The 13,642-nt window shown below is 37.1% G+C and overlaps 1 protein-coding gene across 3 annotated transcripts in view; it reads right to left on the bottom strand.

Annotated features, from left to right (window-relative positions):
- Window positions 1-316: 316 nt before the first annotated feature.
- Window positions 317-13,642, bottom strand: part of Gpat3 (glycerol-3-phosphate acyltransferase 3) — a 60,877-nt gene continuing 47,551 nt past the window's right edge. For all 3 annotated transcript variants that reach the window (XM_078021525.1, XM_078021524.1, XM_078021526.1), the window contains 6 exons: window positions 8,500-8,615; window positions 6,795-6,850; window positions 5,735-5,820; window positions 4,795-4,923; window positions 3,962-4,041; window positions 317-1,534 (listed from right to left, as the gene is read on the bottom strand). In XM_078021525.1, coding sequence (XP_077877651.1) covers window positions 1,423-1,534; window positions 3,962-4,041; window positions 4,795-4,923; window positions 5,735-5,820; window positions 6,795-6,850; window positions 8,500-8,615 — 579 coding nt within the window. In that variant the 3' untranslated portion in view covers window positions 317-1,422. The remainder of the gene's footprint in view (window positions 1,535-3,961; window positions 4,042-4,794; window positions 4,924-5,734; window positions 5,821-6,794; window positions 6,851-8,499; window positions 8,616-13,642) is intronic.

Raw genomic sequence — 13,642 nt, 5'->3', positions numbered from 1 at the left:
GAGAAGAGTACACACTGATGGGGCCATGCCAGGCCTGCCTGGCTAGTCTTTTAGGTGTAATTGTCTGGGTTCACCTGCAAAATACCTTAAGTCTGGGACTTTGTTCAAGGGCAGAGTCCACAGGGCCAGACTCCAAATAAGTAAAAGGGGAAAAAAAAAAAAGACTAGTGGCTGATGTTCTAGTTTCCTAAGTGTTCCACTCCGATAAAATCTGAGTATGTCACTGAAATGAAAACAATCCTTGTTTATAATAAGAAGGAATTTAATTCACTCAAAACCAGAAGGTAGAGGGGAGGAGGAAATAATGCAACACATGTTTAAAAATATAAAATTTATTTATGTTCATGGTAAGACAGTTCACATTCTGTACAAGGTTACCAGGAGAGATAATACTCAAGAGTTTACAGTGGTATTATATTGCTATCCAACATTGCTTATGCTATTTGAGTTAGGGAATGCTTATTTCCCCCCTTTAAAAATATTTAAGGCTCAGTTTCCAAAAGGTAATGATACCACTTGTTTTTCTGCTTAAAAGACCAGGAAGATCTGAGAATAAACCACTAAGGGTGGGAGGGTGAGGGGCGGCTTTCACTCATTCATACTGAAGATACCCAATGTGACTTTTTTTTTTTAAGGTTCCTTATATTTGAAAATGTCTTTGGTTACAAAAACAAACAAGTTGGTAGATGGAAGGGAATCTTTAGCATACACACAAGAAAAACTAACTAAGCTATTAATCACCATTGCTGGTTGAAATGTGTTGTGAGTCTCCTATACATAAATACATACACACCTTTACTTCCACTCAATTTTTCTTTGGTGAAGCTTACCAAATAGTATTACTGTCCCAACACATTAGGGAAAAAATAATTTATACTTCCTTTTGGCTTTCTGGTCAGGTCACCACAAAGTTGTCCTTCACCCTAAAATACAAGGTTCCATTTTTCTTTTCAACTTTATAGTAACACAGAACCCCAATGGTAACCTCACATTGTTGTGTGACCCCCCATTGTGTAAGTGAAGAAAAGCAAATTGTGGACACAGATAGTTGGGATAGTTTCCAAGAATTTACCCTATGAACGAGGTTCAAATACTCCCTAGAAGCACTTGTCCCTGTAAAAATATTTCATTCAATCACCAATGACACCATCCTTTTACAAAAGGCAGAATCTGTTTTGCCTCAGTCAACTACCTTACAATTGATGAGGCTAGTGCTCCAACAGCCTCAGGAAAGCCACAACAGGTCACCTGTAGGTTCTGCCTCTGGCATAAAGAGGTAGAGACAATCATCCTGTAGAAAATATTAACAATAAACAAAACAAAATAATAAAATGAAACAAACCCCCCTCCCCAAAAAACACTTCACTTCTAAGGTAGTTCTGGGAAGCCGAGTTTATCTACAGGGTAGCATCAGGGGTGGCCTCAGTCTGATTCCAAGTTGGGAGATCCGTTGCCCACAATCATTTTGCTATAATTCTTCTGCTGCTCTTCCTTAAAGGTGTCCTTCACCTTTGCTCTCTTCAGCCCTCCATCCCTGGGAGAAGAAAGGTAAATTATAAAAGATATTCTCTGGTAATGATGTAGAAGGGTCACGTGTTAATATTGTATCATGGCATTTAAGCAACTGATCAGCAAGGGGGCAAAGGTCCCTGGATCTGGAAGCAGGCAGACCACATTTCAGCCTCAATCTACTAATACACATTATTTTAAGGAAGGACAACCTCCCTAATGTTTGGTTAAAGTAAAGAAAGATACGTCCTCTACTTAGTTTCTTTTTAGAAGTTAGGGCTGCTGCATTCAATATTTGAATTAAAACCTGGATTATGAAAACCAGGATTTATTTCTCTATTTTTTTTCCTTAAGGAAAACAAATATTGTTTTTCATCCACCTGTGTCTTACTGGAAAACTATACAAACGTTTTAAAATATACCCACAAGAAATGGTAAGAATGATGTGTATATGTGTGCAGATACACAAGTTAATCATTATTTAAATCTAATCCCATGTTTACTAAGATTTGTTCCTAGACAAACACTATATTTCTAGTATCTGCAATTTACCATGTTCCAAACAGACTTGGGCTAAAAACAATCAAATCATAAATTGCATCCCACCAGCAGTTAGTCTCTAAGAAAGCATCATCCCCTCATTCAGAGCCTGTGAATCTCCCCAGAGTGGTGAATCACAGACCTGCCTGGGTTAAGAGGACTCTTCCTGCCTTTCCTTCTCTGGACTACTCAAAGAAAAAACAAACTGAAGAGCTGGGAAGAAACAGGGGGCCACCCTCTCCCTACGGTTCTAATTCTTAGATTTTAACTGTTAGGCGCAGTGCAGACTGAGAGGCGCTTACTTTATACTGTGAATGTTTAATTTTTCACCCTGTTAGCACCAGCGTTTACCAAGGGCTTTCTGATGGTGATGAGTGATCACAGGTTAGCTAATGAACTCAATGCCATGAGAACGGAACTTGACCTCCATGCAGAAGACTGCCTGAGACCAGCACAAAGTTCTGGCTTGTAAAGTCAAACCTAAGGGTCAGCCCACTAGCAAGCCCTCAATTTAAATGTAGACCACAGTCCACAAACTGCGCAGAGGGGTCAGTTGTGGGAAGTTTCCATGAAATGAAAAACATCTTTAGGTCCCCAGGATTGTCCACAAAGCCTTTTTTATCCAAATGAATTGCCTCTAGATAATTCATAGCATTTGCATGAATTCTGAACAGTGTGAGCTAAGGAAGGGAAGGAGAGTCAGAAGGACCTTTCTCCTTCTGTGAGGTCCAGGATAAAAATGAGCAAAAATTTGAAGTTAGAGATGTTTGTCTATGAGAAGCCTGACATTATTTTTGTATACCTCTCCTTCCAAACACCCAAACACCCAGTAAACTTCATGCTGCTCTAAGTACCCCAACCGTGAGGTGTTACAGTCTTCCTCTGTTCCCCTTTAAAATGTCAGTAAATTAGTTCTTAAGAAAAAAAAAGTAATAACTATATGTAAGAACCAGTTTAAGATCACCCAACAGTTTTCATTCAATCTACAAAAAAAAAAAAAATGTCAATTTAGCCAGGCATGATTACATGCACAACTGTAATCCCAACAACTTGGGAGGCTGAGGCAGGAGGATCATAGGTTTGAGGCCAGTCTCAGCAATTTAGCAAGGCCCTAAGCAACATCGTGAGGCCCTGTCTCAAAACAAAAAATAAAAAGGGCTGGGGATATTGCTCAGTTCAATCCCTGCTACCAAAAAAAAAAAAAAAAAACACTAGACAGAGCTTGTGTGCTCCTTTCATATCTCTCTCTCTCTCTCTCTCTCTCTCTCTCTCTCTCTCTCTCTGATTGCACAAAGAGGTCATGTCAATGAGGGGAGAAAGCAGCCCTTTGCACCTCAAAAGGAGACCCTCACCAGAAATGGCCACATGGCAGCATCTATAACTGTGAGAAAATAAATCTCTGCTATTTAAGACACTCTGTCTATGGTTTTTTGTTACGGCAGCCCAAGCTAACTAATATACTCAACTGTATTCAGTCATTCTCAAACAAACAAAAAATGAAAGCCATATAGTTACCCTAATTAAAATATCTCACTCATTTCCTTTCTTTCAAGTTTTTAAGGTTTTCTTTAATACAGTTATAAATGGAATTAAATATGAACAAGCTTGTCTGTAGCTCCTTGCCTCACCCTCAAATCCATTCTACATTTCTTCTTCAATAAAAGAACCCTACATTCTAGCTAAGGACATGGCCACCTACAACAAAGACTACATTCCCCAACTTCCTTTGCAGCATATATCGGCATATAACTTGAGATAAACTTCTATCTTAGTTAAGCCATTGTTATTTTGTATAAACCACACTCACTTTTGGCTTAGCCTGTAGCTAACTAGCATAAATAAGTAACATTAACAGTGATTTTTAAATTAAAAATAATAATAATAATAATAAAACTCTTAAAAATTTTCTTACCAGGGAAGTTCAGTCAATCCTCCTTGTACTGCAATAGCAGACTTAACCCTGTTAGCAAACTGGACTGCATCTTCTCCTTCCTGGTTGGAAAAAAAAATCGTTTTTAAGTACACATTTAGGGTATAGAATTTTTAAATAACACCTTAAAATGTCTCGTAATCATTTATATTTGTTTTAAAATATAAGATTCATATTTCAGCTCAAATACTTTCTATTCTGAGTCAAGCATAACAAGTATCATTTATTCTATCAAGAAAATACAGTGTTTTATTAATTTTTGAATCATGAGTATATCTTTAATATTTTTTTTATTACTTGTACCCAAAATATAACATTCCATATTACCTGGAGGCTCAATAAACCAAAAACAATTGTAAAGCTTTTACGGAAAAGAGTCTCTCAATATAAACTGGCTTGAATTAAAGAGCACTAAACACAGTATTTTTAAAAACACCTAGGTGCATTGGTGCACACCTATGGTCCCAGCAACTGTGGTGGGAGGATTGCAAGTTGGAGGCCAGCATCAGCAACTTTGCTAGGCCCTAAGCAACTTAGTGAAACACTGTCAAAATAAAACACAAAAAGGGCTGGAGATGCAGCTCAGGGTACAGCACCCCTAGGTTCAGTCCCCATTACTCCCCTGAAGGAAGGAAGGAAGGAAGGAAAGAAGGAAGGAAGGAGGGAGGGAGGGAGGGAGGGAGGGAGGGGAAAGAAAGAAAAACTAATTGCTGAGAAAGCAGAAAGGCATGATGAGAACGATGAAGACACCTGGGGTTTTTTGCCTTTATCTGATTAGACAAAGCACCTAAGACCAAGTGTTATCTAAGAAATACCTCTTTAGTCATGGGGGGCATGTACCACACATCACAGACGATGGCCCAACTGGTCATCATGCGAAGTAAGTAGCTCACCATGTTGTACTTACTGCTGTTCCAAAATGCATCCCCAAATTGAGGGTTATACTGAGAAAAAAAGAAAAGAAAACATATCCCAATTACAAACCAAGCAGTGGCTTCTCTTATTCAACTCAACGTTTTTAAGGGCAGGCCAAACAACTCTATCAGAACCCCACTTTCCTTCAATTCTTTTTGATAGAACTGACCACAAAAACTTTACCAGGCCATCTAATACCGACTAGAGCAGACTAATTTTCTAAATAGAGTACCAGAACATGGCAAAAAGAGGGTTATTTATGTGCCTATTAAATATTTGTCTCCATATGTAACTGGAAGGTCATTGAAAGCAGAGGCAGTGTCTGTTCTGATTAGCACTAAATCCTTAGCACTTAACATAGCTACACACACACACACACACACACACACACACACACACACACATATAGGAACACAGAAACAGAGCATGTGACAGTAAATGGGGCAGAGCGTAAAGAACTGATGAATCTGAGTAGAGTATCATTCTTGAAAATTTTAAATTTGTAATTATATCAATAAAAAAAGTTTCCTCATTCTTGAAAATTTTAAATTTGTAATTATATCAATAAAGTCATCCATCTAAGGCTTTTTTATGAAATCTCTTTTAGCCAGGCATAGTGGTGCACACCTATAATCCCAGTGGCTCGGGAGGCTGAGGCAGGAAGATCACAAGTTCAAAGCCAGCCTCAGCAACTTAGTAAGGCCCTAAGCAATTTTGCAAGAATCAGTCCCTAAATAAAATATAAAAAGGGTTGGAGATGTGGCTCAGTGGTTAAGCACCCCTGGATTTAATCCCTGGTACTAAAAAAAAATATATATATATATATATATATATGTTTACCTTAATTGCAACTGGATGTATAGTTCCTCCAATTTCAAAACTTCCCTTTTTAAACATCATGACTGAAGTATTATTGATGCAGGTTCCTGCAAGGGTGGATAGGAATGGGGAGGTTAGTCATCTTTTTAAATAAATTTTAAAATGAATTACTTTAAAAAAAATTGTTTTAAGCTGGGTGCTGTGGTGCACACCTGTAATCACAGCTGCTTGGAAGGGTGAAGCAGGAGGGCAGTGAGTTCAAAGCCAGTCTCAGCAAAAGTGAGATGCTAAGCAACTTAGTGAGACTCTGTCTCTAAATAAAATACAAATTAGGCCTGGGTATATGGCTCAGTGGTCGAGTGCCTCTGCCCCCTGAGTTTGATCCCTGGTATCCACCCCCACAAAATATTAAATATTAAATATATATGTGTGTGTGTGTGTGTGTGTTGTAGATGGACACATGGACACAATACCTTTATTTTATTCATTTATTTGTTTTTTTATGTGGAGCTGAAGATCAAACCCACTGTCTCACATGTGCTGGGCAAACACTCTACCACTGAGCCACAACCCCAGCGCCAAGGAATTACTTTTATATAAAATACTTTAAAATAGCAAATGACAGGCATTCTAATACCATTTCACAAATCCATCCCTGCTTAAAGGAGTAAATAAACACTAATAGTTCTAAGCAGATTCCTAATAACAAACTTTTACTTTACTATTAAATATTTATAAGTACAACTTCTCTGCAACAGGTGACAACTTTGATACTTTTAAAATACTACCCTTAAAATGACAGATAATACAGATGATACCTTTCTAAGTTTATGACCCAGAAATATTTTTAAAATAAAAAAGGGATCCCCAGCAGCACAAAAAATAAATACTATAAAGTAAAAAAAAAAAAAAAAAAAAAAGGTTGCATGACTCCTATCATCTCAAAAGAAAGCAGAAAATGAATAGCTCCAAAGGTCATCCCATCAAGGATTGAGAATGCCAGTCCCAGAGTAACTATTCCTCACACTCCTGATCACTTGTTGTTATCAATGATAGTTTGGCAGGCAGTCTCTGCTCTTACCTTCAGGAAAGATTAATATGGGTAGTTTTTTCTTATCAGCAATGTGTTCTTTTAGTCTGCAGAGAAAAGCAAGGAATCAAAATTCTATCTTTAAAAACAGAGAAAACAGAGTCCTTTTTGGTATTCTTCACACTCTACTAGTGTGAATAAAATTGTAAAGCAAAGAGGAGAAAGGAAATAAGAAATTTGGAAAGGAAACAAACTCAAGTTGTTCCCTTTCTTTAAAAGTGTAAGAAGATCTGCACTATTTCAATTTGTCTAATTTCAAAGTGAATGATTTTCAATGCCTTTTGCCTACTATTAAAAAGCAACTCTAGGGGCTGGGGAGGTAGCTTAATGGTAGAGCGCTTGCCTAGCATGTGTGAGGTCCTGGGTTCTATCCCCATTGTGGCAGCGGGTGGGAAGGTAGTGAACTTTAGACAGTCATGTGACAGGGGGTCACCATGTCATAGCTTTCTGTTGTTCTCCATGTACTTCCATTTCTTCATCTGAAAATGGAAATATTGATTGCTGGAACTATCTACATTATGGCTCTTAGGCAAGAGACTCCTTAAATGAGTCAGGCTGAACTTTTCTATGAAATTCATACCATAAAGCTGAGACAGACTGACATCCTTCCAGGCTTAAAGCCTGTCCTCCTTGCAGTTGGCCCTGTATTCCCAACTCTGCTCATCAGAAGCTGGGAAAGGCTGAGGTACAGAGATCCAGCTGCCAGAGAGTCCCATTGCTAAATAATCTCAAGATAGAGAACACTTTCCAACCTGAAGCAGATTTCAACAAGTACTTTTCTTTTAAGAGCATGGGCCACCCTTGTGTTTGTGGGAGCAAAGACCAGAAAGCCTTCAGTTAAAACCCCTGGGCAAAAAGCTGTTTCCCAGCCAAAGTGTCTGGTAGCTCCTTTCCAGCCCTAACTCCAGAGGTTCTTTCTTCTGCCTTTCCATAACGATCTTCTATATAGTTTGGATAAGTGCCCCCAAAGGCCCACATATGAAAGTTGGTTGCCAGTTTGAGGCACTATTGGGTAGAGGAACTGTTAGGAGGTGGGACTTAGCAGGAGGAAGTTAGGTCATTGGGATCCCACTCTTGAAAGAGATACTGAGACCCTGGCCTCTCCACTCCCTTTTGATTCCCAGCTGCCAGGAAGTGAACAGGTTTCTTCCGTCATGTGCTTTTGCCATGGTGTACTATGCTACCACAGACCCAAAGCAACAAGGCCAGAAACCTCCGAAACCATGAACCAAAATAAACTTTTCTTTATTAAGTTGATTATCTCAGGGGTTTTGCCATGGTGAATTAACAAAAGATCATTAGCTCCTTCTATAGCTGGATTTAAGTCCTAGCAGTCATTAGCTAACAATCAATTATCTGTTTATTCAGGAAATAGGGATAAATTATTTTAACTTCAAGAAAGTAATTTTAAATTTTCAAAATTTAATGACTGGATTGTTGTCAACATCAGTATAGTGACTATACCTAAGTCATGGCAAAATAAACATAAGAGATTTCTAATACCATCCTATATCTCACTGTCTACAGAATTTTTTTTTTAATCATGGTAAGTAAAAAAAAAAAAAAAAAAACCTACAAATAGGGCTCTATATGTTTTAGTTTTGATCCATAGTGAGCTCTGTCTTCTTTGGCCAAAAGACCCAAATTCATCTGTTTTATGCTACTCAAATGAATACAGAGTCATCTCACTGCTTACCTCTTAGTAACCAGATGTCGATCCTTCATTTCTGAGCGTTCAAACCAGACATGTGGACAAGCCTTTACCATAGCTCTCTGAATAATTCCCATCAGTCCACCATGAACCTGGCCAACCTAGAAGTGCCATGAGAAAAAAATAATAATAATAATAAAGTCAAACTATCCAAAGAAAGCTTTATTTACTTATTTATTTAGTTAACTACCAATACATTTCTTTTTTTTTTTATCTTTCTTTTTTTTATTGTTGGTCGTTCAAAACATTACACAGTTCTTAATACATCATCTTTCACAGTTTGATTCAAGTGGGTTATGAACTCCCAACTTTACCCCGTATACAGATTGCTGTTTCACATCAGTTACCCTTCCATTGATTGACATATTGCCTTTCTAGTGTCTGATGTATTCTGCTGTCTGTCCTATTCTCTACTATCCCCCCTCCCCTCCCTTCCCCTCCCCTCCCCTTTTCTCATCCCTGTTTAATGTAAATCTTCTTCTCAAGCTCTTCGTCCTTACCCTGTCCTTGTTTACTCCCCTTATATCAAAGGGGTCATTTGGTATTTGTTTTTTAACGATTGACTAGCTTCACTTAGCATAATCTGCTCTAATGCCATCCATTTCCCTCCAAATTCTATGATTTTGTCGTTCCTTAATGCAGAGTAATACTCCATTGTGTATAAATGCCACATTTTTTTTATCCATTCATCTATTGAAGGGCATCTAGGCTGATTCCATAATCTTGCTATAGTGAATTGTGCTGCTATGAACATCGTTGTAGCAGTGTCTCTGTAACATGCTCTTATTAGGTCTTTAGGGAATAGACCGAGAAGGGGAATAGCTGGGTCAAATGGTGGTTCCATTCCCAGCTTTCCAAGAAATCTCCATACTGCTTTCCAAATTGGCTGCACCAATTTGCAGTCCCACCAGCAATGAACAAGAGTGCCCTTTTCCCCGCATCCTCTCCAGCACTTATTGTTGTTTGACTTCCTAATGGCTGCCAATCTTACTGGAGTGAGGTGGTATCTTAGGGTAGTTTTGATTTGCATTTCTCTAACTGCTAGCGATGGTGAGCATTTTTTCATGTACTTATTGATTGATTGTATGTCCTCCTCTGAGAACTGTCTGTTCAGGTCCTTGGCCCATTTATTGATTGGGTTATTTGTTATTGTCTAATTTTTTGAGTTCTTTGTATATTCTGGTTATTAGGGCTCTATCTGAAGTGTGTGGATTAAAGATTTGTTCCCAGGATGTAGGCTCCCTGTTTATCTCTCTTATTGTTTCTTTTGCTGAGAAAAAACTTTTTAGTTTGAGTAAGTCCCATTTGTTGATTCTAGTTGTTAACTCTTGCGCTATGGGTGTCCTATTGAGGAATTTCTACCAATACATTTCTATTTCCTGCTCAGAGGCAAGATTAGTTGCCTTCTACTGACTGATATTTTTAGTGTGATCAAAGCATTTGTAAGGCCATATGTAAGCAAAAATATTCTTTATTAGCAGTTTTTAATTATAAGTCATGTTGCTACACCCTAGATATTCTCTAATTTTCAAAAATAGAGGTGCTTCAACTTAGTCAAGATTAGAGAAACAAATTAAAACTTTTCTGAAATACCATTTTAAGCCCCTCAAACTGACAAAGATTTAACAGCTTAACAGTTCCCTCTGATGCAAGGCTATGGGAAACAGGCACTCACACTGCCCAGGAAAGGAGAGAGGATTATAGCACCAATGGAAGAAATGTGGCAACATCTACTGAGATCACATATTCATTTATCCTTCACGTTAATAATTCCTCTTCTAGGAATTCAACCTGAAGATACACATTCAACTAAATGAAAACACATATGCACTACCCATGTTGACAGCAGCATAGTTCACAATTACCAAACTATGGAACCAGCCTATGTCTATCAATAGAGGAATGGATAAAGAATATGCGGCACATATATACAATTAGGTTTTTTTCTGTCAAAAAGAATGAAATTATGCCAGGCGTGATGGTGCGCACCTGTAATCCCAGCGACTCAGGAGGCTGAGGCAGAAGGATTGCAAGTTCAAAGCCAGGCTCAGCAATTGAGCCAGGCACTAAGTAACTCAGTGAGACCCTGTCTCTAAATTAAATATGAAAAAGGCTTGGGATGTGGCTCAGTGGTTCAATCCCCAGTACCAAAAAAGAAACAAAAAAAAAGAAATTAGGTCATTTGTAGGAAAATGGATGGAACTTGAGAACATTACATAAAGCAAAATAAGCCAAACTTAGAAGGTTAAGTGTTGTATGTTTTCTCTCATATGTGGAGATTAAAGAGGAAAAGGGTAAGAAAAGTTTGTGGCATGGGAAATCTCATGAAAAATAAAGGGAAATCAGTTAGATAGAAGAAAAGGACTGGGGCAGGAAAGAGGGAATACTGGGGAATGATACTGACCAAATTATTTTATTATTTTATGTGCATGTACAAGTATGTAATAATAAATCCCACCATTATGTACAACTGTAATGCACTAATAAAAATATAGAAAAAGGACTGGGGATATAGCTCAGTTGGTAGAGTGTTTGTCTTACATGCACAAGGCCGTGGCTGTAATCCCCAGCACCATCAAAAAAAAGAAAAGAAAAGAAAAGAAAATACATATGCAATTAATCACAGTATTTCTTATTATTTTAAAACATTGGAAACTATCTAAATATAGGAAATTGATGAATAAACAATGGTCTATACATACAGTAGGAAAACAGCAAAGTTGATCTCTATGACTGACAAAAAGTGATTTCCAAGAGATAAGTGAAAAAGCAAAAGAACAAGTAATAAACTTTGGACTAAGACCAAAGAGGAAATGATACATATGCTTTTACTTATCTTGACAAAAAGAAATACAGAAAGGATAACCAAGACCAATGAAATTGAGAACTTAAAAGGAAGAAAGGAGTCCAGGGATTTAAATTAATGAAAGAAAAGCAATGTGAAATAACAGAATTTAAAATGGAATATAATAATATAAGTAGTAGGATGAATCATCATCATTATTCTGTAAGAATAAGAAGAAACTGGAAGAGTTGTTACTGGTTTGACAGAAACTAGATATATGGAGGCATAGTATATATAAGTTAATAAAATCTTTCTACATTTTCTGACTGTCCAAATATGTGAATGCATCATTTTCAAACTATACAAATAAATTAAGTTGGGGCGGGGCGGGGAGGAAGGAAAGAATGGGAGAGATGGACATGGAGGGGGTGACATGTCTCAATTATACCTTTTTATATGGAGGCATGTTAATAGCCTACATGTTCAAAAGAATAAAAAATAAACGAATAAGGATTGGGATAACAAACTGAAGGCAAGCTGAAGGAAATGAACTCAATAATGTATCAAATGAATGAAAGAACAGCACTGAAGGAAGAGGAACAATCCAAGACACTTGCAAAGATTGTATCTGGTAACCTACCCTCCATCTTGGAAGGCATAGAAAGAATTGTAAAACATCTTAAACTCTTCTTCTTTATTTTATTTATTTATTTTTTGGTTTATTGTAGTAAAACAGATGAAGCAATTCTGAAACTATTTTAAATGGATTACAGGATTATGAAAATGATTACATATGTTGATATTGTAAGGAATTAGAGTTTTCACTCTAAAAAAAGGGAAAGTAAGATAGAACTTTATAAACTAAATATATTGGTATAGATTCAGATTTCCAATTTAAGTTTAGAAACAAATATTAAATATAAATATATTTGTGCAAGGCACAGAAGCACATACTTGTCACTCCAGCTCTTTGGGAAGCTGAGGCAAGAAGATGGAAAGGCCAGCCTGGGAAACTTAGTAAGACCCTGTCTCAAAAATTTTAAAAAATAAATTAATAAAAAGTAGGACTTGGGGCCAGGATTGTGGCTCAGTGGTAGAGCACTTGCCTAGAATGCATGAGGCATTGGGTCCGATCTCCGGCATTACATAAAAAATAAATAAATAAACAAATAAAATAAAGACATTGTGTCCATCTATAACTAAAAATCAAATCAAAAGTAGGACTTGGGGGAGCTGTGGCTCAGTGGTAGGCACTTGTGTAGCACACAGGAGGCCCTGGGTTCAAACCCTAGCAATGAAAACAAATAAAAAAACAAACAAAAACTGTCTTCTATTTTAAAAAGTGAAAATTAAAAAAAATGTTAGTTATTCTTTTTGTTATACATGACAGTAGAATGTATTTTGACATATTGTACGTGCATGGAGTATAACTTCCCATTCTTGTGGTTGTACTTGATGTACAGTTACACTGGTCGTATACTCTATATGAACAAAGGAGAGTTATGTCCGATTCATTCTATTGTCTTTCCTATTGTCATCCCCTCTCCCATCCTTTCATTCTCCTTAATCCAAAGTACTTCTATTCTTCCCCATCCCCTCTTATTGTGTGTTAGCATCCAAATATCAAACAGAATATTCAGCCTTTGGTTTTGGGGGGTTGGCTTATTTTACTTAGCATGATACTCTTCAGTCCCATCCATTTACCAGCAAGTGCCATTAAAAATGAAAAAAATTTCTATGATATTAAATCAAGACAAGGGGCTAGGGCTGGGGCTCAGTGGTAGCTCACTTGCCTGGCATGTGTGAGGCACTGGGTTCAATTCTCAGCACCACATATAAACAAATAAATAAAGATTTATCAACAACTAAAAATCAATTAGAAAAAAAGACAAATATTTTTTCACCTTACAATGAGAGGGGTAGAATGCAAGAACTCAAGTGATAAAGTAAATGAGGCATTATGAATATGAATATGTAAATATATATAAAAGGCATATGTAATATCCTTTATTATCACAACTTTTCTGTATGCTTAAAAACATTTATAATTTTTTTAGAAGGGAAAAATAGTTTAGAAAAGCCATTGAGTGAAATAATGGATATGTTAATTAGCTTGATTTAAAGATTCCAAAGTATATGCGTACCAAACATCATTCTGTATACAATAAATTTATATAGTTTTTGTCAATTAAAATAAGTTAATTTAGTCCAGACTCAGTGGCACATGCCTGTAATCCCAGTGACTCAGGAGGCTAAGGCAGGAAGATCGCAAGTTCAAAACCAGCCTCAGCAAAAAGCAAGGCCCTAAGCAACTCGGCAAGACCCTGTCTCTAAATAAAATAC

This window comes from Ictidomys tridecemlineatus, chromosome 9 (assembly GCF_052094955.1).
Source record: "Ictidomys tridecemlineatus isolate mIctTri1 chromosome 9, mIctTri1.hap1, whole genome shotgun sequence".
NCBI classification, from domain to species: domain Eukaryota; kingdom Metazoa; phylum Chordata; class Mammalia; order Rodentia; family Sciuridae; genus Ictidomys; species Ictidomys tridecemlineatus.
This window is presented reverse-complemented; position numbering and strand designations above follow the sequence as displayed.